The sequence below is a fragment of the Heptranchias perlo genome, chromosome 35 (genome assembly GCF_035084215.1).
Source record: "Heptranchias perlo isolate sHepPer1 chromosome 35, sHepPer1.hap1, whole genome shotgun sequence".
Taxonomy (NCBI): domain Eukaryota; kingdom Metazoa; phylum Chordata; class Chondrichthyes; order Hexanchiformes; family Hexanchidae; genus Heptranchias; species Heptranchias perlo.
This window is the reverse complement of record NC_090359.1, coordinates 15,580,377-15,604,316: the sequence shown is the minus strand read 5'-3', so window position 1 is coordinate 15,604,316 and position 23,940 is coordinate 15,580,377. Positions and strand designations below refer to the sequence as shown.

Here is a 23,940-nt window from a genome sequence, read left to right as displayed (position 1 = left end):
TTTTTTTTGGTGTTTTTAGGCCCCCCCCCCCCACTTTTTTCAGGGGGTGGGGTTAGGGTTTTTTTCCGTTCGTGTGATGAGAAAGCAGCTATTTGATTGGCTGCCAAACATTTATCATCAGTGATGTCACATCCTGTAGTTAAAGATGGGTTGGGTCTGAAAGAATAAATACAGCAGCTTCGGTTTGACGTCCTTATGTTCATATTGTTTATAGTCAGTTGCTGGTCTATTAAAAAAAAAGTAGTTTGGATGGCTTCTCAAGTGTGTCAGAATTACCACAAGGAGTGTGAGGATGGTGTCAACAAGCAGATAAATATGGAGCTCTATTCCTCCTATGTTTATCTTTCTATGGTGAGCTTTGGGTTTCTTTGGGTATTTTGTCTTATTAACTAATGTAGACTTACTGAATTCTAGTGAATTAACCTTTTAAATTCAGTAAAATAATTGAATTTGCTGTTCTAATATTTCTTTTAAGTATCTTTATCGTTGTGATGTTTCATTCTCCTTTCAAATGGATTGTCTGGGTCCTTTTTTATATAGTTTCCATGTTGGAGTTTACATTGAGACTGTGAAATGCATTCCCCACCCCCCCAAAAAAAAAGCCTATTCAGTACATTGGCCAGTGAGTGTCTTTTGAGTTACAGGTGACTTGCCCATAGTTGGGGTCTTTGAAACACCTGTGGTGAAATCTTTAGTCAAAACACAAATCCATGGGCATTCTTAGCCATAGCTACATACTCTTTATCTTGTAACCTGTCTTTTCCAGCCAAAAGCTTAATTGAACTTCTCAAAGTTTCTAAAATCAAATTGGGAATTTTCAAAATGGGTGGAGTTTCTTGCTTAATGAAGGGAGTTTTGTTCAGGTTTGGGATGGAGTGTAACCCTTGTCTGTACAATAGCAAGAAACTTGTAATTGATGGAATGTATAGAACACAGTGGAGAAATGTGTGCCTTTTTTAATCAAGTAAGGCTGACATTGAGTTGCTCTCTGTTGTTATCAGGAAAGTGCCCAATTGCTACAAAGCAATGAACATGAAGCCTAATTTGAGCAAAAGGAAATTTATATCTCACTCTTCACTGGTGCCTACTGGTCATGGCCTCAAATGAGTGTACTGGTGGACACTGCATGCTCCCTCTCCTGGACCACATGGGACTGGGCAAGACCATGAACGAAGCAGGTCACCCCTCCTTGGGCTGTGCTGATCCTTGACATGTGAATAGGGGGTGGGGGTTTGTGGTGAGTTCAGATTATTGATTTGGAAAAGTTTTTCAGATGTCGAATGTACATCTAAATTTTCCCTAATTTATTGATCTGAACTAATTTGAGTTTTATCCTCTCACATTGTTTGTCTCTGTTACAACTTATTTTCTTGGAATGTCACAAGTTCTGATCCAGTACACAGACCCTCTAAAAGGAGGAGACTCATTGCATGAGTTAATTGACTAATTGTGCACCCTGGTCTTTCTGAATCACTTGTGGTGGAACAGGTAGCTTTCGGCACCTTGGTCACAGTATCCAACACTGAAGGAGGACCTGTCATGTGACTTCCTGGTTAATGCTTTGTATAAATTGAGATGTGGGCAGGAGGTACCTGAATGGCCAAGTAGCTCAAGCTTGGGTTTAAGTTGAGTTGCTCAGTGTGGTCAAAGACTGAGGTGATTCCATTCTCCACTGGCCACCTGTTGTCTACTTTCACCAGGTGAACTGAGTTAGGAAATATGAGTACTCTTTAAAAATGATCAAACTCCTTGGTTCCCTGATCCATGGTGAAATCACTGTACTGATGTTTGTTCTCTATCTTAATTTGGTATGATTGTTTAATTGACTCTTGTGCCTACAGTCCTATTACTTTGACCGGGATGATGTTGCCCTGCGTCACTTTGCTGAGTTCTTCAAGGAGCAGTCACATGAGGAACGGGAGCACGCTGAGAAACTGCTGAAATTCCAGAATCAGCGTGGAGGCCGAATCATCTTGGAGGACATCAAGGTTTGTTCATAGAATCAGGCCATTTGGCTCATAGTGTCTGTGCTGGCTCTTTGAAAGAATATCCAATTAGTCCCTCGTGCCCTGCTCTTTCCCCATAGAGCTGTAAATTATTCCTTTTCGTGATTCTATACATAAAGATCTGTTCTGACAGTTGCTATTGAATCAGCTTCCCTTTCAGGCATTTCATTCCAGATTGTAACAATTCACTGTTTATATATGAAATCTCTATCTTCCCTCTGGTTCTTTTGCCCATTATCTTCAATGTGTGTCCTCTGGTTAATGACCCACCTGCCAGTTGTTGAGTTCATGACTGGACCAAATGTAATTTATTGAGGCTTATTTTCATATTGAATGGTCCCCAGTGCAGCCTCTATCCAGCTTTCAGAATGTGGAAAATTTCTCCACAGCAGAGAAGATGTTTTCTCATTAATGAGCCACATGTTCTACATTATAACTGAACAGAGTACTTGTTGCTAACATCAGGGCAAAAATCAATTTTCTTCCACTCTCCAGTCATCCTCTTGTTTCAGGCTAGTTTGAGATTAATACTGCATGGGATGCAGATGGGAGCTTGAGCATTTTGTGACTTGAAAGACTTCACTTTTCAGAAGCCAGAGCAGGATGAGTGGGGCAATGGTCTGGAGGCGATGCAGAGAGCTCTGCAGATGGAGAAGGATGTGAACCAGAGTCTGCTGGATCTGCACAAACTGTCCACTGAGAGGACAGACCCTCATGTAAGTCCTTAATGCATCAGTGGCATTTAGCTTTTGGGTTTATTTTTAATTTGGGATTGTGTAATTTAGCACTGTCCTTTAAAATCACATCAGACTGAATGCAGCTCAATACTTTCCATTTCTAAATCTGAGGTTTGTTAAATCTACTGAAGGTGAGCATTAAAATCTGTCCTTGAAATCAATCTGTTTCAAGGGTTGAGATATCTTGGGCTTGAAGGGAACCTTCAAATGGATACTGACTTTAGTTGAGGGACTGGGGCAGGGCAGCATTTATTTTCAATACCAGTGGCTGGGAGGGCAAGGAGTTAGATCTAGTAGTCTCTTGGCCATATTTTGTAATGAGACCTTGAGTATTCCCCAGTGGGGAAGTGAGATTAAAGGAACCTAATGATTCAAGTAGCTAGCTTGATTTTTATTTTTCCCTTTCCAGTTGTGTGACTTCCTGGAGACCCACTACTTGGATGAACAAGTGAAGATGATCAAGAAGCTTGGAGATCACATCACCAACCTGAAGAGACTGGGAGCCCCTGAGAATGGCATGGGAGTGTACCTGTTTGACAAGCACACCCTGGGGGAGGAGTGACTGGACTGTTGTCCATGTTGCAGATATTCAACTTGTGTATTGAAGTTTTATGTTGCCATCTCTCTGAACTGGGAATGGAATTCAAAGTCTAAGATTAACTTCCAAACATTGTAGTTGAGTGTTCTGGCAGCTGAAATAAAACATTTTGATGTTGAACTGGTTCCTTTTCTTCAGTAATTGAGCACATTCTAACACCAATGCACGTGGCCTTGCGTCAAACAAAAAAAAATTCTAAGAAATAGGTTGTCACCGTGATCAAATCTGATTTGTTTGGGCACATGGATGTTTTAACCCCTTCCCCTCCAGAAGGCTTAATTTGGTTTTGTAGCAGCCTAGGATGGCCATCAGGCCAAAATTAGATTTGTACCTAACAGCTTTCAATATTTGGTGTTCTGTAGTAGAGATTAAACTGTAATCTGATTACAGTAAGACCACTTCCTCCACATAGGCTTGAATCCCTTTTGGAGAGTGTGCATTTTTTTATTACTATTCGTTCATGGGATGTGGGCATCAATGGTGATTACAGTAGTTAACCTTCTGAATAAACAACCCCACACATTGCTGCTGACTTGTCCATTGTAGGACATGAGGGAAGTGTTCCCTGAAGCAGGTATTCAAATTTAAGTAGTTACAAAAATCCTGGAGCAAAGTAAGACCAAATCTCCAATTGTTCCTGCTCGGGTTACCTGGCTCTTTCCTCCTTCTCTTCAGCCCATCTTTTTCTTCCTGTGCAGAACTTTGGTCCAGCTCCTGCTATTTGTTTCAATCTCAATTTTTATTTTCCAGTCTCTGTTCACCTCATGCACCTTTTATATCCTGGACCCCATAGCCTCTAAAATACTTCCATTTGCTGTTGCAAATCTAAGAGCCCCTCTAAGTTTCCCTTGCTGGATTCTGTTTCATTAAACAGTTCTTGCCCCATTCCCCTCTCCTTGCGAATACAATCTTTGTGTAATCTTATTTGGCCTGGAACCAAATAACACTAGATCCCAATTGCCAAAACTGCCACTTGTAAGTCTACTGAAGAGTTGGAGAATAGAGCCATCTAATTAAAGGCTAAACCACCAACTACTTGGTCTGTTTAAAGCTTTAACTGAGTTTGCACCAGTGATGTTCAGGTTATTCTCACACAGGGATCATATGATCAGATCAGTCCATCGACCCCACTTTTCGTTGCTTCATCTTTCCTTCACTAGGTTCCACCTTTGATTTTTTTTTAGCCTGCTGTTTGTTGTTGATCCGACAGTATTCTGATGTGATCTGGAACACAAAATGTCCACGGAGCCCCATCCTTCCCTGACCGGATTTAGGGAAATATCAGTAACTCCCCTTTCTAATGAGAAAATTCACCACTCGACTCTTTCCGCTTGGTGTTTGACTGTCCAAAAAGTACAAGAGATTAATCATTGAAACAAGGGATTACCAAACCCAGGAAATACCAGATAGTCTGTTCACCACTGTCGCTCACTGTATATACAACCAACACTACACACAGTGTTTGCCTCTCACCGCAATCCCTCCCAACACCAAACCACCCCCCACCCCCCAAATCCCTTCAGTCAATGGTCCACAGTCTCTTCCCCGTGGAGTGCTCTGCATTTTATTGTTTGTAAAATGTCATGATGACAAAACAAGAACTCAACATGCCGTGGCCCCCTTCACTTTCCAGCCGATGTGTGTACAGATGCTCACTGACCCTAGAATTGATGGAGTATTGAAGGACTTGTGTTTAACACGTTCATCACACCCACTTTCCATTCGCCTGACTCGCTGTTGGTTGCTGTTCACAGGCTCTGATCTGTTTGGATGTTGCCTCAAACCCGCCGCTACTTGCCAAATAACCAACTCACGGATCCATCCAGAATTATTCAAAGACACTGACCCGCAAACAACAATTAAACCTGTGGTTCTGGATCTTTGAACCGTCACGATCAGTGACCATAACCGATGGGATGGGGGCAGATCCACCAATTGACAATTTGGTCCATTATGGTCAAGTGCCCGGGTGGCCCCGGAGAGGGAGCATGTGGTGTCCACCGTTACGCTTGATGCCTTCCGCGACCGCTGGGCACCGCAGGGTATCGACTGTCTTTCAGACATCAATAATAGAATCCTGATTTAATTGGGAAAGTATCCTGTTGTTTTTGGTGGCACTTGATGCTTATTTTGGTCTCTTTTCAGTTTGATTGGACCATCCAATATTAGTGGTGCCCTGAGAGGGCCACTTGTGATGGTTTATGTTTGGTGACCCTGGGGCAACCCAGAGTCTCCCTTATTGGTCCATCAAAGAAAGGTCGATTATGGTCAAGAATATGGTCACGATCAGATTTTTTTTTCTTTGGAGTGTGGGATGGAAGAGCAGCCATGGTTTTTTTGCTTTTCCTTTTTTTGTGTTTTAGGCCCCCCTTTTATAAGAAGGGGAGGGGGGGTTGGTTGTGTTTATGTGCAGTAAATCAATAAACCCAAAATAAGTGTTAAATTATAATTTTATTACATCGATCCAGGATGCACTCCAGTCCCTGCGGTGCCCACCGGTCACGGAAACAGATTTTACAGTTTGAGGAAAGTCAAAGCAATTGGATCTTTATTGAATTGTCAGCCAATGATGCTCCTCCTTCAAAGTTCTGACTGGCTCTGGGTGTCATCTCCCCTCCTCCCTTTTCTTGATTGGTGTTCTGAGAGAGGATGTAATTTCTGATTGGGTATTGCCAACTGTCACTCATCATCTAGGCTGCCACGCCCAGGATTAACCAGCAGTATAAATATGGAGCTCTGGGTGGCTGTTTTTCAGTTGCTTGCTTCAATAGAGTTGTTTAGTTTTGTTAAAGTTAATTTAAAGATGGCTTCCCAAGTGTGTCAGAACTATCACAAGGAGTGTGAGGATGGTGTCAACAAGCAGATCAATATGGAGCTCTATTCCTCCTATGTTTATCTTTCTATGGTGAGTTTTGTTTCTTTGACCCCTTCACATTGGAGATTCTAATGTGACATTACAAAATTCTGTTTTCTCCAACTCATCTATTGCCTTTTCTCTAATCTGCACCCCCTCCCCCCAATTGATGGATGGTGAGTGTCTTTTTAAAGCTGTAATATAATGTGATTTATTGTACAGTCATTATCAAAATGTCTCCCTCTTCCTTGCAGTAGTTGCACCACATTCTATATCTTAAATCTCAATTGTTCACTTTCCTGGTGTCTGAGCTTTCTATTGAAGTTGTGTTTTGCAATACACTCTGCATTCAATGCCTGGGATTCATATTTCTTACCCTCTATTCTACATCTCTCCACAGTCTTTCCCCACATTCTCCTTGCAATGGGGGGGGGGGGTCATAATCTTAAATAAGAGCTAGTCCATTTAGGAGGTAAGTGAGGAAGCACTTTTCCCCTCAAAGGTACTGGAAATCTAGAACTCTCTCCCTTGAAAGTCTGTGGATGTTGGGGATTAATTGGTGCTTTCAAGACTGAAATCTTTTGTTGGGTCAGGGTATTGAAGGATGAGTTGATGTACAGATCCATGTTCTAATTAAATCATTGAGTTGGCTCAAATGGCTGTATGTCCCACTTCTGTTTCTATGCTCTGAACCTTCACTTTTTAAGTGCCAGCTTGTCCCTGTCTGTCTTCACTCTCTGCCTTTGCTCTATTGGTGGTAGGGCCTTCAGCCATTTTGGTCCTACTCAGTGTAACTGTTAATCCCTTTGCCTTCCTACCTCCGTCTGTCTCTCAAAGCATTCAAATGCTAACAGTTTCTAGTCATGCAACTCTTACTGCTTGGTATCTGTTTCTCCTCTGAAATGCCTTGATGTTTAGTGTTGAAGGTGCTAAGTTAATGCTGTTTGTGGTAGTTGTAGAAAGGGGTTTGTTTCAAATTTCAGTCATGAAAAGGATGTAAGCTTTTATGTTCCTTCACTAATTTCTAGACATATAATTCAGTCTTGGGTGTGAAGATTAAAGTGAAATATTGTGTTGAGCATGTTCAAAGCTGAATTGGTAATTTTCCATTGGCCAGCTTCCCTATTGCTAGGAGTGAGATTATCTCACTACCAGGTTAGTGAAGCAAGTCAGCCTGTGCTAGTTTTCAGAACCATCTGCCTACAAGCTCAGTGAGACTTGAACCCTTGACAGAAAGCAAAATATTGAGGTTGGCTTTATGTACAATACCCATGATGATAATTCTGATACCCAACTACTTTTGATCTCACCAGTCCTATTACTTTGACCGGGATGATGTTGCCCTGCGTCACTTTGCTGAGTTCTTCAAGGAGCAGTCGCATGAGGACTGGGAGCACGCTGAGAAACTGCTGAAATTCCAGAATCAGCGTGGGGGCCGAGTCATCTTGGAGGATATCAAGGTTAGATTTAATGGAGTGGCCTTCTGAATGGCTCCCCTTAAATGGACAAATTTAAATATTTCTAAAGCAATTTGTTCTAATGCACATAATTACATAGAATGTCCAGCACAGAAACAGGACATTTAGCCCAACTGGTCCATGCTGGTGTTTATGCTCCACATGAGCTGCCTCCCACCTTCATCTTGCCCTATCATCACATCCATCTATTACTGTCTCCCTCAGTACTTCTCCTTAAAGACATTTATACTATTTGACTCGTGGTTGTGGTGGTGTAATTCTATATTCTTGGGACAATTGGTTCATGGCAACATGGACATCTGATTGCTTTTCACCCCTATTTTCCTTCAGTACTTTCTTGTGTATTTTGTTTAATCCATTAAGTGAACTGGCTGAGACCTGATTCCCTTTTCAGAAGCCAGAGCAGGATGAGTGGAGCAATGGTCTGGAGGCGATGCAGAGAGCTCTGCAGATGGAGAAGAATGTGAACCAGAGTCTGCTGGATCTGCACAAACTCTCCACTGAGAGGACAGACCCTCATGTAAGTTTTTAATGTGGGCCTTTGGGTAAGTTCGAGGTGGTGGAAATTTACTGTCCTTGAGCCTATTCAAAAGATCTTCATACCCAATAGCTTTGTTGGTGTCATGCTCAAATTTTATTGGGGAGGGGAGACAGGAAAGGGAGATTGCCCTACTGTCTGCATTAGAAGTAAATGTATCTGATCCCAGGATCTAAGCACTTAATAGAGCAAAGTTACTGTATAAAATGCATCAATCTAAAGTGCACCACTTGACTATCCTCCAGACCAAGAAGATTAAAATCCAAACCCTTGGAGAAGCTCAGATCTTCCTCCATCTCTTGCTGGACATAACTATTTTCCATCTTTTCTTCCAGTTGTGTGACTTCCTGGAGACCCACTACTTGGATGAACAAGTGAAGATGATCAAGAAGCTTGGAGATCACATCACCAACCTGAAGAGACTGGGAGCCCCTGAGAATGGCATGGGAGTGTACCTGTTTGACAAGCTCACCCTGGGGGAGAGTGATTGAACTGACTGCAGGGATAAAGCTTATTGTTCAGTACTCCTGTTTATAGTCTGAAGAACCCCTATCCTGTAGCAATGGTGACTTTGTACTAAGAGCTGTGAGACCTGGGCTCTTGATGTGAAATGTAATAGTAACTGGAAATAAACTGTTACAGAAGACTGGGTTTTGGCTCCTTGTAAATTGAGTGATTGCTTATTTTTCAGATTAACATAATTCAGCTGTTGTAACAAATTACATTGGGCTATGTATTGGCTTTAGGGTGAGATTCTGCCCTATGACATTTTTTCTTCTGGGGTCATATCAATGTAGTGACTTGGGTGTTGAGGGCCAATGTGTCTGCCTTGAGTGCAAATTGTATTTATGCAGTAAAATGATTACTACTGATTTCAATGCAAAGAACAATACAGTAATGAGTTACTGTTCCTATTAGTACTGCATATTATCAACTGTTTAACTCATTAATGATGCAAAATCAGCTGCTGTAACATTTTGTTCCAATAAAACACAAGGAAAGTGAACTAGTAATTTCAGTCCAACAGGCAATTTTTTTAAGAATAGTATCTGCCTGGGGAAGAACAATCCACATGCTTTTTTTTCAAAGATGCTACAGACCTCAGTAGGTAGTTGGGGTAGCTTATGAAATCACTCACTATTACTCCTAATAAACTGTTTGTTTGGAGTCAAATAGGTCTCATATGGGGGAGTGCAGGTTCCCTGTTTGTCTATTTCCCTTCATTTTCATCTTGCACCCCAACCCCCTGTTAATCTCCCCCATGAATAATAAATTGGGTATGGTACAGAAAAAATACCTCGAACTAAACTCCAGCAAACAAAATCTTCCTTCTGGGAGACGTAGTAAATGCACTAAACAGCTAACTTGAACCATTAAGTTGAATAGATAAGGCTCCTAAACTCTTCCATACCACTACTGTTCCATCAATTCATAAACCCAATATAAGCAGCTCATCCATAAATCTATCAATTTGTATTTATCCCATTGTGCAGTTAATAATAGATTACAATTCTAAATTCTACTGGATCACCATTTCATTTAAACCAAGTTAAATAGATATTTTGCCTGAAACTCCACATCCCAATGCCATCAATTCATAAACACAATACAATCAGCTCCTCCATAAATGTGTCGATTTGCCTATAGTCCTATTGTGCGTTCCATACCAAATTGTAATCAACCTTTCCAAATCCTATGGGTTCTCCCTTCATCTCCTTCACCCCTATGAATGGATTCAAATGTTGATGCTGTAGCTGTAATTATCCAGTGTTTCCAAGTGAAGTTTAGGAACTTGTGACTTGCACTGGGTGTGATAGAATTGCCGTCTTCAGTCAGTCCATGTTAATATCTTTATATTGATGGAGTAAATAAGGGGAAACTGATTCCAGTAGCAGACCGGTTAGTAACCAGCAAACACAGATTTAAGGTGATTGGTAAAAGAACCAGAAGTGACACGAAACTTTTTTCAGTGTTCTGATCTGGAATGCATTGCCTCATCGGGTGGTGGAAGCAGATTTAATAACTTTCAAAAGGAAATTGGATAAATACTTGAAGGGGGAAAGAGCAGGGGAGTGGGACTAATTGGATAGCTCTTTCAAAGAGGCAGCATCGGCACAATGGGCTGAATGGCTTCTTTCTGTGCTGTAATAGTAGGATATTATGATCTCTAAAGGCACTTTTGGGATATCAATGTCACCACATTTCATACGTTGTTGAGCCATAATTTTACGAGTCAGTGTGGATTATCTGGTAGCTTTGACTGCTGCATAGTTCGCACCTTTGAGGTGTAGTCACTGTTGTAAGGTAAGAAATGCGGCAGTCAATTTGCCTCCAGCAAGGACCCAAAAACAGCAATGAAATATTGACCTGATAATCTGTTTTAGTGATGTTCGTTGAGGGATAAATATTGGTCCAGATATTGGGGAGAACTCCGCTGCTCTTCCTCGAAATAGTGCTGTGGGATATTTCACGTCCACCTGAGAGAGCAGATGAGGCCTCGATTTAATATCACATCCAAAAGACGGCACCTCCGACAGTACAGCACTCCCTTAGTCAGCCTAGATTATGTGCTCAAGTCTCGAGATGATGACTTGAACCCACAACCTTCTGACTCTGAGGTGAGAGTGCTGCCACTGAGCCACAGCTGACACAAATGGAGATGTTTGTGTGGGTGACATTGCATTCAGTAATCTTCACTGCCTCTCATTCTCGCTGAATATCCTGAATTTTACCAAACAACATTTCATGAGAATCAAAACTAAAAATGACACATCCCACAATGCTTTGCCCAGTTGATGCCCCCATGCTGCCAATCCTCAGACACACCCATTCTCTATATTAGAACTGGGGACGATTCACACCATCCATGGGATGGAATTTCCATTTCTCTGACCAATGGTGGTTTGCAAATTCACTCAAGACAACTTGATTGCTTTGAATATTGTCTCAACATCACAATCACCAACAAGTAATAAACTTGACCAGATTATGAAAAGCCACTTCAGTGAAAATATCAAATTATTATCAAATAATTCAAAGTTATGATTCCAAGAGATTGAAACAAAGAGAAACTTTCTGATTTTTTTTTTTCTTTTTTTTTCACTTTCAGATTTTTTTTTTTCCTTTTTTTTTAATTTTGTTAGGCCCCTCTTTTATAAGAAGAGGGGTGTGGGGTGTGCTTAAATACTAAAACCAAACAAACCAAAACCAAGTGTTCAAATAAAAATTTTATTATCCTCGTCCAGGATGCACTCCAGCCCCTGCGGTGCCCACCGGTCGTGGAAAGCCTCAAGCGTACCGGCAGACACCGCGTGCTCCATCTCCAGGGCCACCCGGGCGCGGAGCATTCCGCTGAAGAGAGGCAGACAGGCCGAGCGACCGCCCCCACGGACCACGATCATCCTAGACCTGTGGATGGCCACCTTGGACAGGCCCAGGAGCAGGCCCACGAGAACGTCCACCGACCTGCCCGCCCCCCTCCTCACCGGGCGGCCAAAGATCAGGAGCGTGGGACTGAAATGCAGCCAGAACTTGAGGAGCAGCCCCTTCAAATAATCAAACCGGGGCTGCAGTCTCCCACACCCCGTGAACAAATGAAACACGGACTCCTCCAGGCCGCAGAAATCACAAGCGGCCTGGGTGTCCGTGAAATGGCGTAACCGCCGGTTGCACGCGACTGCTCCGTGCACCACCCTCCAGCCCAGATCCCCGATGGAACACGGGAGGATCCCTGAGTAGAGAGCCCCCCACTGGGAACCCCCGTCTCCGCCGGACGGCAGGATGTTACGCCAGGGCGTGTCCGGCCGAGAGACGAGGGCGAGGAAGTGGATGGTGTGCAGGAGCAGCCCGTACAGGAAATCCCTCCGCGCGGTGAGAAACGGCACGGAGGGAATTTCCGAGAGACGGCTCAAGTTGTGAGGCGCGGCCCCCCGAGGGAGGTGCCGGGGTTTGGCGCCGAGGAGGAACTCCGTCCGAACGGGGGTCAGGTCGGACGGGTTGGCTCCGCACGCCTGAGCCGCCTCCACATCCCGAGTGGAGTCAGGGCCGAGCGCCGATTTCAACGCCTGGATGGCGATGGCCGCGTCCCCGGCACGCCACGAGGACATCCGTGCGGCGAGCGCCCACGGCTCCAACCAACCCGACCCACCGCCATCCAGGACGTCCCTGACTCTGGTTACGCGACCGGCCACGGCCCTCCGCCCCGACAGCCGCGAGTGGCCGAAGCCGATATCGCAGAGGAACGGATTCCCGAGCAGCGGCTCCTGCAGGACGGCCGCTACCCCTGACGGGCGAGAGCTCCGACCGGAGGCGACCATGTTCCAGACCCTGAGCAGATCCTGGTAAAAGACAGGCAGCTCCTGCAAAGACGTGCGGCCGCCCACCAGCGAGACGAACAGGAGCTGCGTGTCGTAGTTCAGGCCGTGCAGCTGGCGGAAAAAATACGTCGCCAGCGCACGCCATCTAAGAGGACGCTCAACGTACAGGTATCGCCGCAGCGTCCGAAGGCGGAAAGTTGCCACCTGGGTGCGGACGCACACCAGCCCCTGACCGCCCTCCCTAAGCGGGAGACTCAGGACCGCGGCAGCGACCCAGTGCATCCCTTTGGCCCAGAAGAAGTCGACGAACTTCCTCTGAATCTTGGTGACAAACTCGGGGGGTGGGGTCAAAGTGACCAACCGGTACCACAACATGGCGGCCACCAGCTGGTTTATGACCAGCACTCGACCCCTGTAGGATAACACTCGGAGCAGTCCTGTCCAGCGCGCCAGGCGAGCGGCGACCTTGGCCTCCAGCTCTTCCCAGTTCGCCGGCCAGGCTTCCTCGGCAGGGCCGAGGTAGACTCCCAGGTACCGGAGGTGCGTGGTACTCCAGGCGAAAGGCCTGAGCTCCTCCGGCAGGGAGTCCACCCGCCACTGACCCACCAGAAAACTAGACGAAACTGGAGTGCATCCTGGATATCCCCAGGTCCAGGATGCTCGCGGTCCGTGGGGGCGGTCGCTCGGCCTGTCTGCCTCTCTTTCGCGGGTTGTTCCGCGCCCGGGTGGCCCTGGAGATGGAGCACGCGGTGTCTGCCGGTACGCTTGAGGCTTTCCGCGACCGGTGGGCACCGCAGGTGCTGGAGTGCATCCTGGACGAGGAAAATAAAATTTTAATTTGATGCCTGGTTTCGTTTTATTTGGTTTTTAGTACTTAAGCACACCCTACACCCCCCCCTTCTTATAAAAGGGGGGCCAGAAAAAAAAAGAAAAAAAAAAAGGTGCTGGTTGGTGGGTAAAGTGATAGTTGAGTTGTTTGGTATCATGGGGGATTTTGTAGTGAGAGGTTTGTTCCCGGTGCTGGTGTTAGTTGGAGCGGTTTGTTGCTCTGATATTTGACAACAGTTTGTAGGCCAGAGATTTCCATGGAGAAGAGTAAAACCCACCCCTGTGCCCCAGAGAGTCCCTCTCCCTGTGCCTCCCTTTGGTTCCCATTTCAGTGTGTCTGAGGGGAGAAGTCTGTCTCCACTGCAGACTGTGATGGTGCAGTGTGGAGAGCAGAACCTGCTGGTGAGGGTAGACATGGATTTATTTAGAACCAGGCACCTGATTAAAGCTGCTGACCTGACCCTGGGGACAGCAGGTTGTCGGCCAACTGGGATCTACTCTCAGAACCACACTGTCCTCTTTGACTATGGGCTCCATGAATGTGGCAGCAGATTGCAGTTAATGTGATTCCTCAACTCTTGTTCCAATTTCACTGTGTAGATTACTGCCCACTCTGAACTCATTAACATCGGGGGAAACTCCAGCCACTGAGGAGATCCCTGAATGAAATCTGTGTATAAATTTTTGCCCACTGTGAAGTATCACCCTGTGTGAAACTACTTCTTTATGTTGACATGTCAATCTTCGCTTTATATTTAAAAAGAACTTCGACTTGTCACTGAGGGACTGCATCTTTCTTAAATGGGTCATTGCTGCTCTCTAACTCTGAGATTCAATTCTATTGACCTTGAACCTTCACCTGCATTTCTCCAAACCACTCTGTTCTTTTGTGCCTCAATTGATTTATCTTTTCCGTTCCTTCCTGTGGATATTCAGGCCTGTTGCCTCAACTTGTGGTCAATGAATGTTCAGTGTGGAAGTTCCTGTTGAGACTTCCCTTGAAAGATGAAACAAGTGGAATAATAATTGGGATACAGTGTATTAAAGGGGAACTCCACTTTTGGTTGTTACACCTGCCAATACCATTGATTCCACGGACACAGATGAGATTTAAAAGTGATGTTGTGTTTTGTGCTCCATATCAGGGGTAACTTGAGCCCCTTAAGGTGAAAGCTCTAATCTATATGCGAAAGAATGCTCATCAAATCTGGCAGTGCCAATCATTTCAGGGGTTTCTGACTGCAGGCCTGAAGTCCCCTGTAATAGAAGGTGGACTGAGCAGAGTAACAGAGGCTGCTCCAGGCAACTTCTCCCAATGGTGGAGCTACTTCAATCATGTGTCATTGAGGAGCAGCTGAAACCCCTTAAACTGCTGCTTAACAGGGTAGGAAAATGACCAGAAATAGCTTTTGTTCAATGAGACCAGCTCTTCATTCCTTAACCTGATGTCTTTCAGATGGCTGGCGATTTCCTGGTCGACACCACCCACCTGAACCACACCCCAAATGCTCGTGGATCTGTTATTGTGAGAACTAATGGAGCAGTCATTCCCATTGAGTGCCACTATTTTAGGTAAGAATCTTTACTCTATTGCAAATAAGGTCTACAGCAGGTGCAGTTCTCTGAAGTTGTCCTGAAATTACTGTAGTGTCCTTTCAGGAAGGGCAATGTGAGCAGTGACCCTATCAAGCCCACCTGGATCCCATTCCGCTCTACCAAGTCTGGAGAAGGACTTCTGTCATTCTCACTGCGTCTTATGAACGGTATGTGATGGGTGGATGGCGAGTGCTTTTCTGTCGTCTCCCACTGGGAGTTACACCCACTGTCTCCAACCCTTGTCCTCTTGTACTTCAGATGACTGGCTTTCAGAGCGCACCTCGACTGTCTACTACCTGGGTGACCTCATTCACATTGAGGCCTCTGTTTCAATGACCAACCACATGCCCTTGAATCTCTACATTGACAGCTGTGCAGCGACATTGAGCCCAGACAAGGATTCCACCCCAAGATACAACATCATTGACTCCCATGGGTAAGGAGCTCTCTGCTTTCTCCAGCTGGTTCTGTCTCAATCGGTTCACTTAATTCACTTTGTCCCTTTTTAAATCTTTCTTCAGTTGCCTCCTGGACAGCAAAGCTGAGGACTCCTTTTCAACCTTTGTGTTGCCAAGAGGTGAACGTGAGCTGGACGAACTCCAGTTTGATCTGGATGCGTTCCGCTTCTTTGGAGATGACCGTTCCTTGGTAAGAGGAAGCCAAACATTGGGTTCCCCATGTTGGGAGGAGGTCACTAAATAACAACTTGTATTGAATGTGTCCCTCAGATTTTCATCACCTGTCACCTGAAAGTTGCTGCAGTGGATCGGAGAGATTCCATGAACAAGGCTTGTACTTTCCAGAATATGTAAGTTCCCTCTCTCGTTCAGGGATGTGTTGATTAAAGGGTGATGGACAACCTGGTTGATGAACTGATTCTCTGGTTGAGCTCGACCCCATTGGAAGAATCGACCAATGACGTGTGTGCCTGTTGTCATCTGGGCAACTGCAGTGCCACAAGGGATTTCCTCGTTGATTCCAGAGGAAGGAGGGATCTTGTATCTGGACCTGGTAGGACATTGATCCTCTTGATTGTTGGAGGTCACCCTTTACCCTCTAACTGGAATGTTTGATATTGCAGAGAGTGATGCTGAGTTGAAGTGGGAGGGTGAGGCCTCACTTGGACCCTTGGTCATTCTGGATCCTCATGTGACAGACCTGGCAACTGAGCCCCTTAATGATGTTGAGCAAAGGATGCAGGAGAGGTCTCCAGGTGGTGAGTTGGCCGACTGCTAGTTTCCATTTTCCCCTCAGTATTTCCTTCACTAACCATTGGTTTCTTGTTGCTTTATAGGTGTGGCGTCTGAGGTGGTCCTGATCTTGGCCCTGACTGTGAGCGCTGTCTCTCTGATCTCTGCTTCTTGGATTGACTTGTTCCTGAACAGGAAACACAAGCAAACCCAGTTTAACTAGTTATCAAATGACCAATAAAGCAGTGACCACTTGTATCTTCTCATGGCTGGTTGCTCATTTCTCACTGTCTCCAGTCAACGACACAATGAGTGCTCAATACCGTGTTAGTAACACACTGCACTCCTCCGTCAGTTCCTCCTGTTAGTGAAATGGGTTGAAATGGGTCCATGTAACTCGTGGCAGAATGGCTGGTAATAGTGTATCCAGGCCCAGTCCAGGGATGGCTGCAGCAATGGGTGAAGGCTTGCCAGGCCCTCATTGTGCAGGTCAATGAGCTCTGAAGGGACAGTGGGACTGGCCTGAAGTACTGGTGCCGGGTGGTTGACTGCACAATCATTCCCTTGGTGCTCTGTGGCCATTGATCACTCGAATCCGCACATGGGCTCCAAACTCCTAAACTTTCCCATTTGGAGCTCATTGTCCAAACACCAATAGGATTGAAAGTGGGTGGACTTGAACTCTCTTCCAAGATTGAAGATCTCTGCCCCTGATGTGAAGATCTTTGTTTTGTTGGGCTGGGGCTCCAAGTAAATTTCCAATGCCCAGTGTAAAGATTAATGTTCACAGGGGGCAATGTTGTGCTCATTGGGTACAGGCACAGAGTGCGAGGGACGGGGAGCCCAGCGGTTGTGATTTACCTCTGTTGGATTTGAATTTCACCTGTCTTCTCGTGAGCACAGACTGAAGTTTCGTTATCCTCAGCTTCCCCTCACGGCAGGCCCTCAGGATTGTATTGTAAGTGGTTAGTCCTATTTTTCAGATTACGTTATTGTTTATCATTCACTATATTTGAGGGGTGGCAATCGGAACAGGAGTTGGCCATTTAGCCCCTCTCGCCTGGTCCACCATTCAATGAGATCATGGTTGATCTGTGACATAACTCCATATACCTGCCTTAGTCATATCCCTTACCTTTTTGATTCACAAAATTTTAACCTGAGATAATAGATTTAACAATTGAGCTAGCATCAACTGCCATTTGTGGAAGAGTGTTCCTAACTTCTCCCACTCGTTGTGTGTAGAAGTGTCTCTTAACTTCATTCCTGGAAGTCCTAATTCGAACTTCGAGGTTATGTCCCCTGGTCGTTAAACTGGCTGTGTCTTTATAACTTTACAGTGAATTGGGTACAATCCATGTCTGGGACAACCTTGCCTTTGAAATACTGAAATTTGTTCATAAAATGTTCTTCAGATTTAATAAGAGCATATTTGTTTATCTTTATTGAGCTGGGTTTTTCTTTTTGGTAAATCAGACATTCAGGGGGTCTATTAAACAGGATGGGAGCTGTTAGCAGTAAACACCCTCGCTTCAGACAACATTCTTTGGCAGGTGGAAACCACTTCTCCATTTAAATCAAATCATAGTAATATTTTACTTAAGCTATAATCACTGAAGTTTAGTGTTTAAACATAGCAGGAGATCCAGGCTCGTTCTGTTGCAGTAGAATCACAATAAGTTAGTGGGAACTTTTAACAATAGCAATTCATTTCTGCTCACTACACACAAGGTGATTTTTCTTCCAGTGGAAACTGCAGTCAGACGGCCCCTCCTCACTTTCACTCTGAGCTTCCTCACACTATTGATAAATAATGTTAGGAAACATTAAACCCAATAGATGACAATACATTGTAGTGTAGTGTAGGGCCATCCTACCCTCTTCTGACTGTTGTCTGATTTACATGTAAACATTTCAGGGAGGCTTTACAAACTGGATATACTGGCCAGGACACCAGGAGAACTACTTTGGGGTATTTTTAAAATGTTGCAACAAAATACCATGTAGAAATGCTTCATGAATTCATTCTCAATGAAGCTTAGGATCTTACAGGACAGAAACAGGTGACTTTCCTCTCGCCCCCTCGTCCACTTTAATGTTCCTCTGTTCCAAGGTGCCTCCACTATTATTCCCATTTAAAATAATTCATGGAGTCTGTGTGAACAACATTTTCGGGCAGAACTCTACATTGTCCCCTCCCTATAAAGATATTTTTTTGAACCGTAGACATGTATCTTTTGCCATGTTACATTTGAACCTAGGGGTTATAGAATCATAGAAATTTACAGCACAGAAGGAGGCTATTCGGCCCATTGTCTGTGCCAGCTGAAAAAGCTATCCAGCCTAATCGCACTCTTGGTCTTGGTCCGCAGCCTTGCAGGTGACGGGACTTCAAGTGCGCATCCAAGTACTTATAAAAAGCGATGTCGGTTTCTGCCTCCACCACCCTTTCAGCGAGTCAGGTTCAAACCCACACCACCCTCTGGGTGAAAAAAATTATCCCCAGATCCCCTCGAATTCTTCCAATTATTTGAAATATATGCCCCCCGGTTATTGGCCTCTCTGCTAAGGGATATAGGACCTTCATATTCTTTTTTTATTTGTTCATGGGATGTGGGTGTTACTGGCAAGGGCAGCATTTATTGCCCATCCCATTTGCCTTTGAGAAGGTGGGGGTGAGTTGCCGCCTTGAAGTGACGCAGTCCGCGTGGCCCCCAATAATTTTATACACCTCAATTAAATCCCCCCCCTCAGCCTCCTCTGTTCCAATGAAAACAACTCCAGCCGATCCAATCCTTCCTCATTGCTAAAATTCTCCAGTCCTGGACCATCCTTGTAAATCTCCTCTGGACCCTCTCTGGTCCAATCCCATCTTTCCTGTAATGTGGTGACCTGAACTGGACACGGGTTAAATTTATTAGTCCGCCTGTTCCCACAGGTCCCAGTCGAGTTTCTTCATTCCTTTCCTTGGTTCAATCCGTCATTCACCGATTGGGTTTATGACCGGTCACCACCTCCTGTGATTTCCCCAATTGGCTGCCCCTCTTCTCAGAGATTCTCTCGCTCCACAGACCACCTGCACTCTGTCGGTTCCACCAATCCGGGAAGCTTCACCTGTGATTGGATGAACTCGGTGACCCGGGCCCGTAATGGCGGCCGAATCTCCCACAATGCAGAGCGGCAGAGAAAAGGCCCCATCTGTGAGACGGGCCGCGCTGCACTCTGGGAGAATGTTCGCACATGCGCACATCACCCGCCAGATCAGCGGCCGCTTCCTGTTGTGTCGCGAGACAAACTTTCCGTTTTTTCGGTTGAGAACGAGCGGTTTTTATTGTGACGGAAACTGACGTCACTTTTCCTTTGAATCGCGCGGTTTGATTTAAATAAACGGCGCACATGCGCAGTGTGGCGCGTCCCTCTTAAAGGGCCCTGGACCGGCCGAGAGTCCCCGAGCCCGGGGACAGGACCGAGAGACGGGCAATGGGATCAGAGCGGAGGGCGGCAGCACAAGTTGGTGAAACCGTTAAAACAGCATCCGGTTCCTTGGCTTAATAATCGAGAAATAGAGCACAAAAGCAAGGAAGTTATGTGAAACGTTTATAAATCATTGTTCAGGCCTCATCTGAAGTATTGTGTCCAATTCTGGGCACTATAATTTATTAAGGAGGTCAAGGTCTTGGAGAGGATGGAGAGGAGATTTCCCAGAATTATACCAGGGATGGGGTTTAGTTGTGTGGAGAGACTCGAGAACCTGGGATTGTTCTGCTTCGAGCAATGAAGGTTAAGGGTAGAAGTAATCCACGTGTTCAAAATTAAGAGGGGTTTTGATCGAGTGAATAAGGAGAAACTTCACCCACTGGCGGGAGGGTCGGCAACCAACGGACGCAGATTTAAGATGATTGGCAAAAGAACTAGAAGGAAAATAAGGAGATTTTTTACACAGCGAATTGTTATGATCTGGAACGCACTGCCTCAAAGGATGGTGGAGCTCGATTCAATCGTAACTTTAAAAGGAAAATTGGATAAATACTTGAAAAGGTAAAAATTACAAAGTTTATGGGTAAAGAGCACGGGAATGGGAGTAATCGGTTACATCCTTCAAAGAGCTGGCCACTGCACGATGGGTCGAATGGCCTCCTGTGCTGTGAGATTCTAGGATTGTATATTTTCCATATATTTGTTTCTGTAAGAAGGACAATGACAGGCTGTCTGAGCAAAGCAGATGTTCAAAAGGTCCAAACACACGAGGCATCAAAGAATCAGGTGTAGATTTCAGCCCAAAGGTGTTTTTTTCTGCTCCAGTCATCAGCACAACACAGACCCCTGAAACACAACCAGTCACTCCTTCCAATATCACAGAGCCAGAAACAGACCAGCTCTCAGTTTGCTTTCGAGTGAGTGCTGAACTCATCACATGGTGTCTGCACTAAACTGGCAATTAGAATCTCCTAATCACTTGGCTGTTTGTTAATACGGTAAAAAATCAGATTTTAACTGACCTGCCCTTTTCAATCCATTTATTGATCATTCACAGAGGCCCAAAGAGACCTCTTAGAGGTCTGAATCAGCTGTACTAAAGATGATCCATTAGTTCTTCGCGATGAACGTGATGAAAACATATGTCGCTCGTTGATTTTGGTGTCAGAAGGTTAGATATTTATCTCACGGTGGGAGAGAGATGAATAAGATGAAATAAAGCGAGTGTCTGTGGTAATGTTTGAATGACCGACACCAATCCGGAATTTGTACAATGCTGAATGTTTCAATTCACAATGTGGATTTCCAATGGATTCTCTGCAATGTTAACACAAATCCGTTTGTTCCACAGGAGATGGTCGTGGTTCTGGTCACAGGAAATGTACAAATTCAGAAAATGTATTGTCTTGAATTTCTATATACTTCCGTTCCCAGAACGAATAATTACAGACTCTCTGGGGTACATTTTCTGCTTGGTGATCTGGTGTAAAACTGGCCTTGCAGATTGACCGCTCGTTATTAAAACCACCTGGGGCAGGAATTCTTCCTGGACGGTACCGCCTGACGGCCGGTATCGCTCGCTGAAGCTTCCTCCTGATATTCAGTCAAGTCCCACTGAAGTCAAGGGAACTGAATATCAGGTGGGATGTGTGATGGGCGGCCTATCCGCTATCACCCACTTTGTGCTACAGCCCAAGACCATTCTGATTCCCATTGAAATGAACGGCAGGGAAATTCCCGCGGTTTGTATAAACGGCGGGCGATCCGCCCACCAAATGACCTCCAGGCGGTGAAGACATATGTCGACATCTCCTCGTCACCGGGGCAGATTCGGTACTGGCGCTCTGTCATGAAACTGCCGTTGGCTCTGTGGGACTGGATAGACCCAGACCGACTGGAAGTGTACGGGGATATGCTTCTGGCAGACAGCATGGCAGAGTCCACGAGGAAAGGCATCATCACCCTCATCTCCAAGTGAAGCTTTGTTACACCGCCTCTCAGGCAAGTTTATCCTTGCTTAGATAAGGAGAGCAAAACTGTACACAGTACTCCAGGTGTGGTCTCACCAAAGCCCCGTACAATTGCAACAAGACTTCCTTACTCTTGTATTCCAGCCCCCTTGCAATAAAGGCCAACATGCCATTTGCCTTCCTAATTGCTTGCTGTACCAACATGTTAACTTTCTGTGTTTCTTGCACCAGGACACCCAAGTCTCTCTGAACATGAATATTCAATAGTTGCTCACCATTTTAAAACATTTTGTTTTTCTATTCTTCCTATCAAAGTGAATAACCACACATTTCCCCCCATTATACTCCACCTGCCACCTTGTCCACTCACGTAACCTGTCTGTATCCCTTTGCAGACACTTTGTGTCCTCCTCACAGCTCACTTTTCCACGCAGCTAGCGTCAGAGATCTTTTTACACTGATATACATTGTAAATAGCTGAGGCCCAGTAAAGGCCGGTATCGCTCGCTGATAAGTCAAGGGTAAAATCCCTACGAGGACATTGGTCCCAGCCTTGTTGAGGTGCAACCCGTCCATCTTGTACAGGTCTTTAATATTAATCAAAGTGCACAATGACGCCCCCGGTAAAGCGAATATCTCCCCACAGATACTACCTGACCTGCTGAGTGTTGCCAGCAGTTTCTGGGTTTATTTTTGAGCTTTCACTATCGCAGTTTTCCTGACAACCTGCAACTTGCCTCAAGGGCGCAGCTTCAAGCACAACTTTCTTGTGCTCTTCTCACACACAAGATCGCACTTTACTTTCCGACACATGCGTTTAAAATCTGCCGTTTCCGCAAACAGCGTCCTGCGCCACGAGAATTTGAAAGACCTTCCGCTCATGGCCTGTAATCGCTCCTTTTTCCCCACAGGCGCTCTTTACATTTATGCTCGACTCGCTTCAATCTCACGCTTCAACAGAACTATTAAGATCAAGGCGGAACACTTCCGATCTTACTGCACCGCCCCAACTTGCCAAATGTGCACCTTTCAACCGCCATTCACAGCTCTGTCGCGCTGCCCGTCACTCACGCAACTCAACTGCTGAGAGAAAAGAGCCAACAAGCATCAAAACAAAAACCAGTTCTTCAGTTACCATCCCCTGGATCACAAGATTCCCCAAGTAAATTTCGTGAACATTCGGGCGGCTGTCTTTCCAGAGACCAGCCCTGCTTTCGTCGTGTTTGTCTGTCGAGCGGTCACGCAGATCGAAATGTGTCGACTGGTTTCAAGGCACAAATGAACATTGGTGCGAATGGGACATGTGCCCAATAGAAACAGCGGTCGGAGCAGAACAAACTGAAAGGCGTGCGATCGTGAAAGTGAATGTTGGAGTCGGCAATGGAGCAGGAAAGTGTCCATGAAATGGAAGGAGGAAAGTCAAGGCGGCCTATTGACTGTGGAAGGAAGAAAAAGCTGGGAGAAGAGGCGGGTTTGAACAGTGGAACATCAAGTACAGGCATGTGAGAGTGCTGGGATTTGACGGAATTAAAAGGTTTCACCAAAATAATATTATTTCTTGTGCGAAAGATTGATTTCTTGCTGCATTCTCTTAGCATATGTGGCAATGGAGAAAATCGGTAAATGACACTCTGTGGAGACTCGGATTCGCACGGAGGTGACTGCGACCACAACGCAGAGTATTAACCACAAAACGATCACGACGAGGGACATCAGGTGTGGCAGTTGTGCCTGAACAACAGCAATGGCGCTGCTTCGAAAAGAAGGATTCTGAGCGATGAGGCCAAAACAACCAGCACCTCAAATTGTAGCAGCGGTGGGATTTAAACCCACGCCCCGACAGAGACTGGGACCTCAATCCAGCGCCTTCGACCGCTCAGCCACACTACCATGTCACCTCTGCTGCCCTCAGAATCTGGGAACTGGTGATTGAAAAGCGGCTTTCTTACTCTGACCTTTCAGTCCAAGACTTTTGCTTTTACAAAATAAAAGGGCTTTCTTTGCACTGTTCATGCGACAAGGTGGCCGAGTGGTTACGGGAACGGACTGCTAATCCACTGTGCTCTGCACCCATGGTTTTGTATCCCACCCGCGCCATTATTGTATTTTTTTAATCGTTCATGGGATGTGGGCGTCGCTGGCAAGGCCACCATTTATTGCCCATCCCTAATTGCCCTTGAGAAGGTGGTGGTGAGCGGCCTTCTTGAACCGTTGCAGTCCGTGTGGTGACGGTTCTCCCAATGTGCTGTTAGGTAGGGAGTTCCAGGTTTTTGTCTGAGCAACGCTGAAGGAACGGTGATATATTTCCAAGTCGGGATGGTGTGTGACGAGGAGGGGAACGTGCAGGTGGTG

General features: G+C 45.4%; 3 protein-coding genes across 3 annotated transcripts; all 3 read left to right on the top strand.

Moving 5' to 3' along the window:
- The first annotated feature begins 211 nt into the window (after nucleotides 1–211).
- On the top strand, nucleotides 212–3,461 carry LOC137302121 (ferritin heavy chain, oocyte isoform-like). The gene is made up of 4 exons (XM_067971794.1): nucleotides 212–351; nucleotides 1,842–1,988; nucleotides 2,597–2,722; nucleotides 3,153–3,461. Exons 1-4 carry the CDS (start codon nucleotides 250–252, stop codon nucleotides 3,303–3,305), a joined length of 528 nt encoding a protein of 175 aa, XP_067827895.1. The 5' UTR covers nucleotides 212–249; the 3' UTR covers nucleotides 3,306–3,461.
- Nucleotides 3,462–6,144: 2,683 nt separating this feature from the next.
- Nucleotides 6,145–8,857, top strand: LOC137302119 (ferritin heavy chain B-like). Its single transcript, XM_067971791.1, has 4 exons — nucleotides 6,145–6,246; nucleotides 7,509–7,655; nucleotides 8,068–8,193; nucleotides 8,547–8,857. The coding sequence occupies exons 1-4, from the start codon at nucleotides 6,145–6,147 to the stop codon at nucleotides 8,700–8,702; spliced, it is 531 nt and encodes a 176-aa protein (XP_067827892.1). The 3' UTR covers nucleotides 8,703–8,857.
- Nucleotides 8,858–13,672: 4,815 nt separating this feature from the next.
- Nucleotides 13,673–21,596, top strand: LOC137302274 (zona pellucida sperm-binding protein 3-like). Its single transcript, XM_067971920.1, has 8 exons — nucleotides 13,673–13,917; nucleotides 14,816–14,927; nucleotides 15,015–15,118; nucleotides 15,210–15,387; nucleotides 15,473–15,599; nucleotides 20,970–21,016; nucleotides 21,156–21,258; nucleotides 21,348–21,596. Exons 1-8 carry the CDS (start codon nucleotides 13,728–13,730, stop codon nucleotides 21,594–21,596), a joined length of 1,110 nt encoding a protein of 369 aa, XP_067828021.1. The 5' UTR covers nucleotides 13,673–13,727.
- The last annotated feature ends 2,344 nt before the right edge of the window (nucleotides 21,597–23,940 follow it).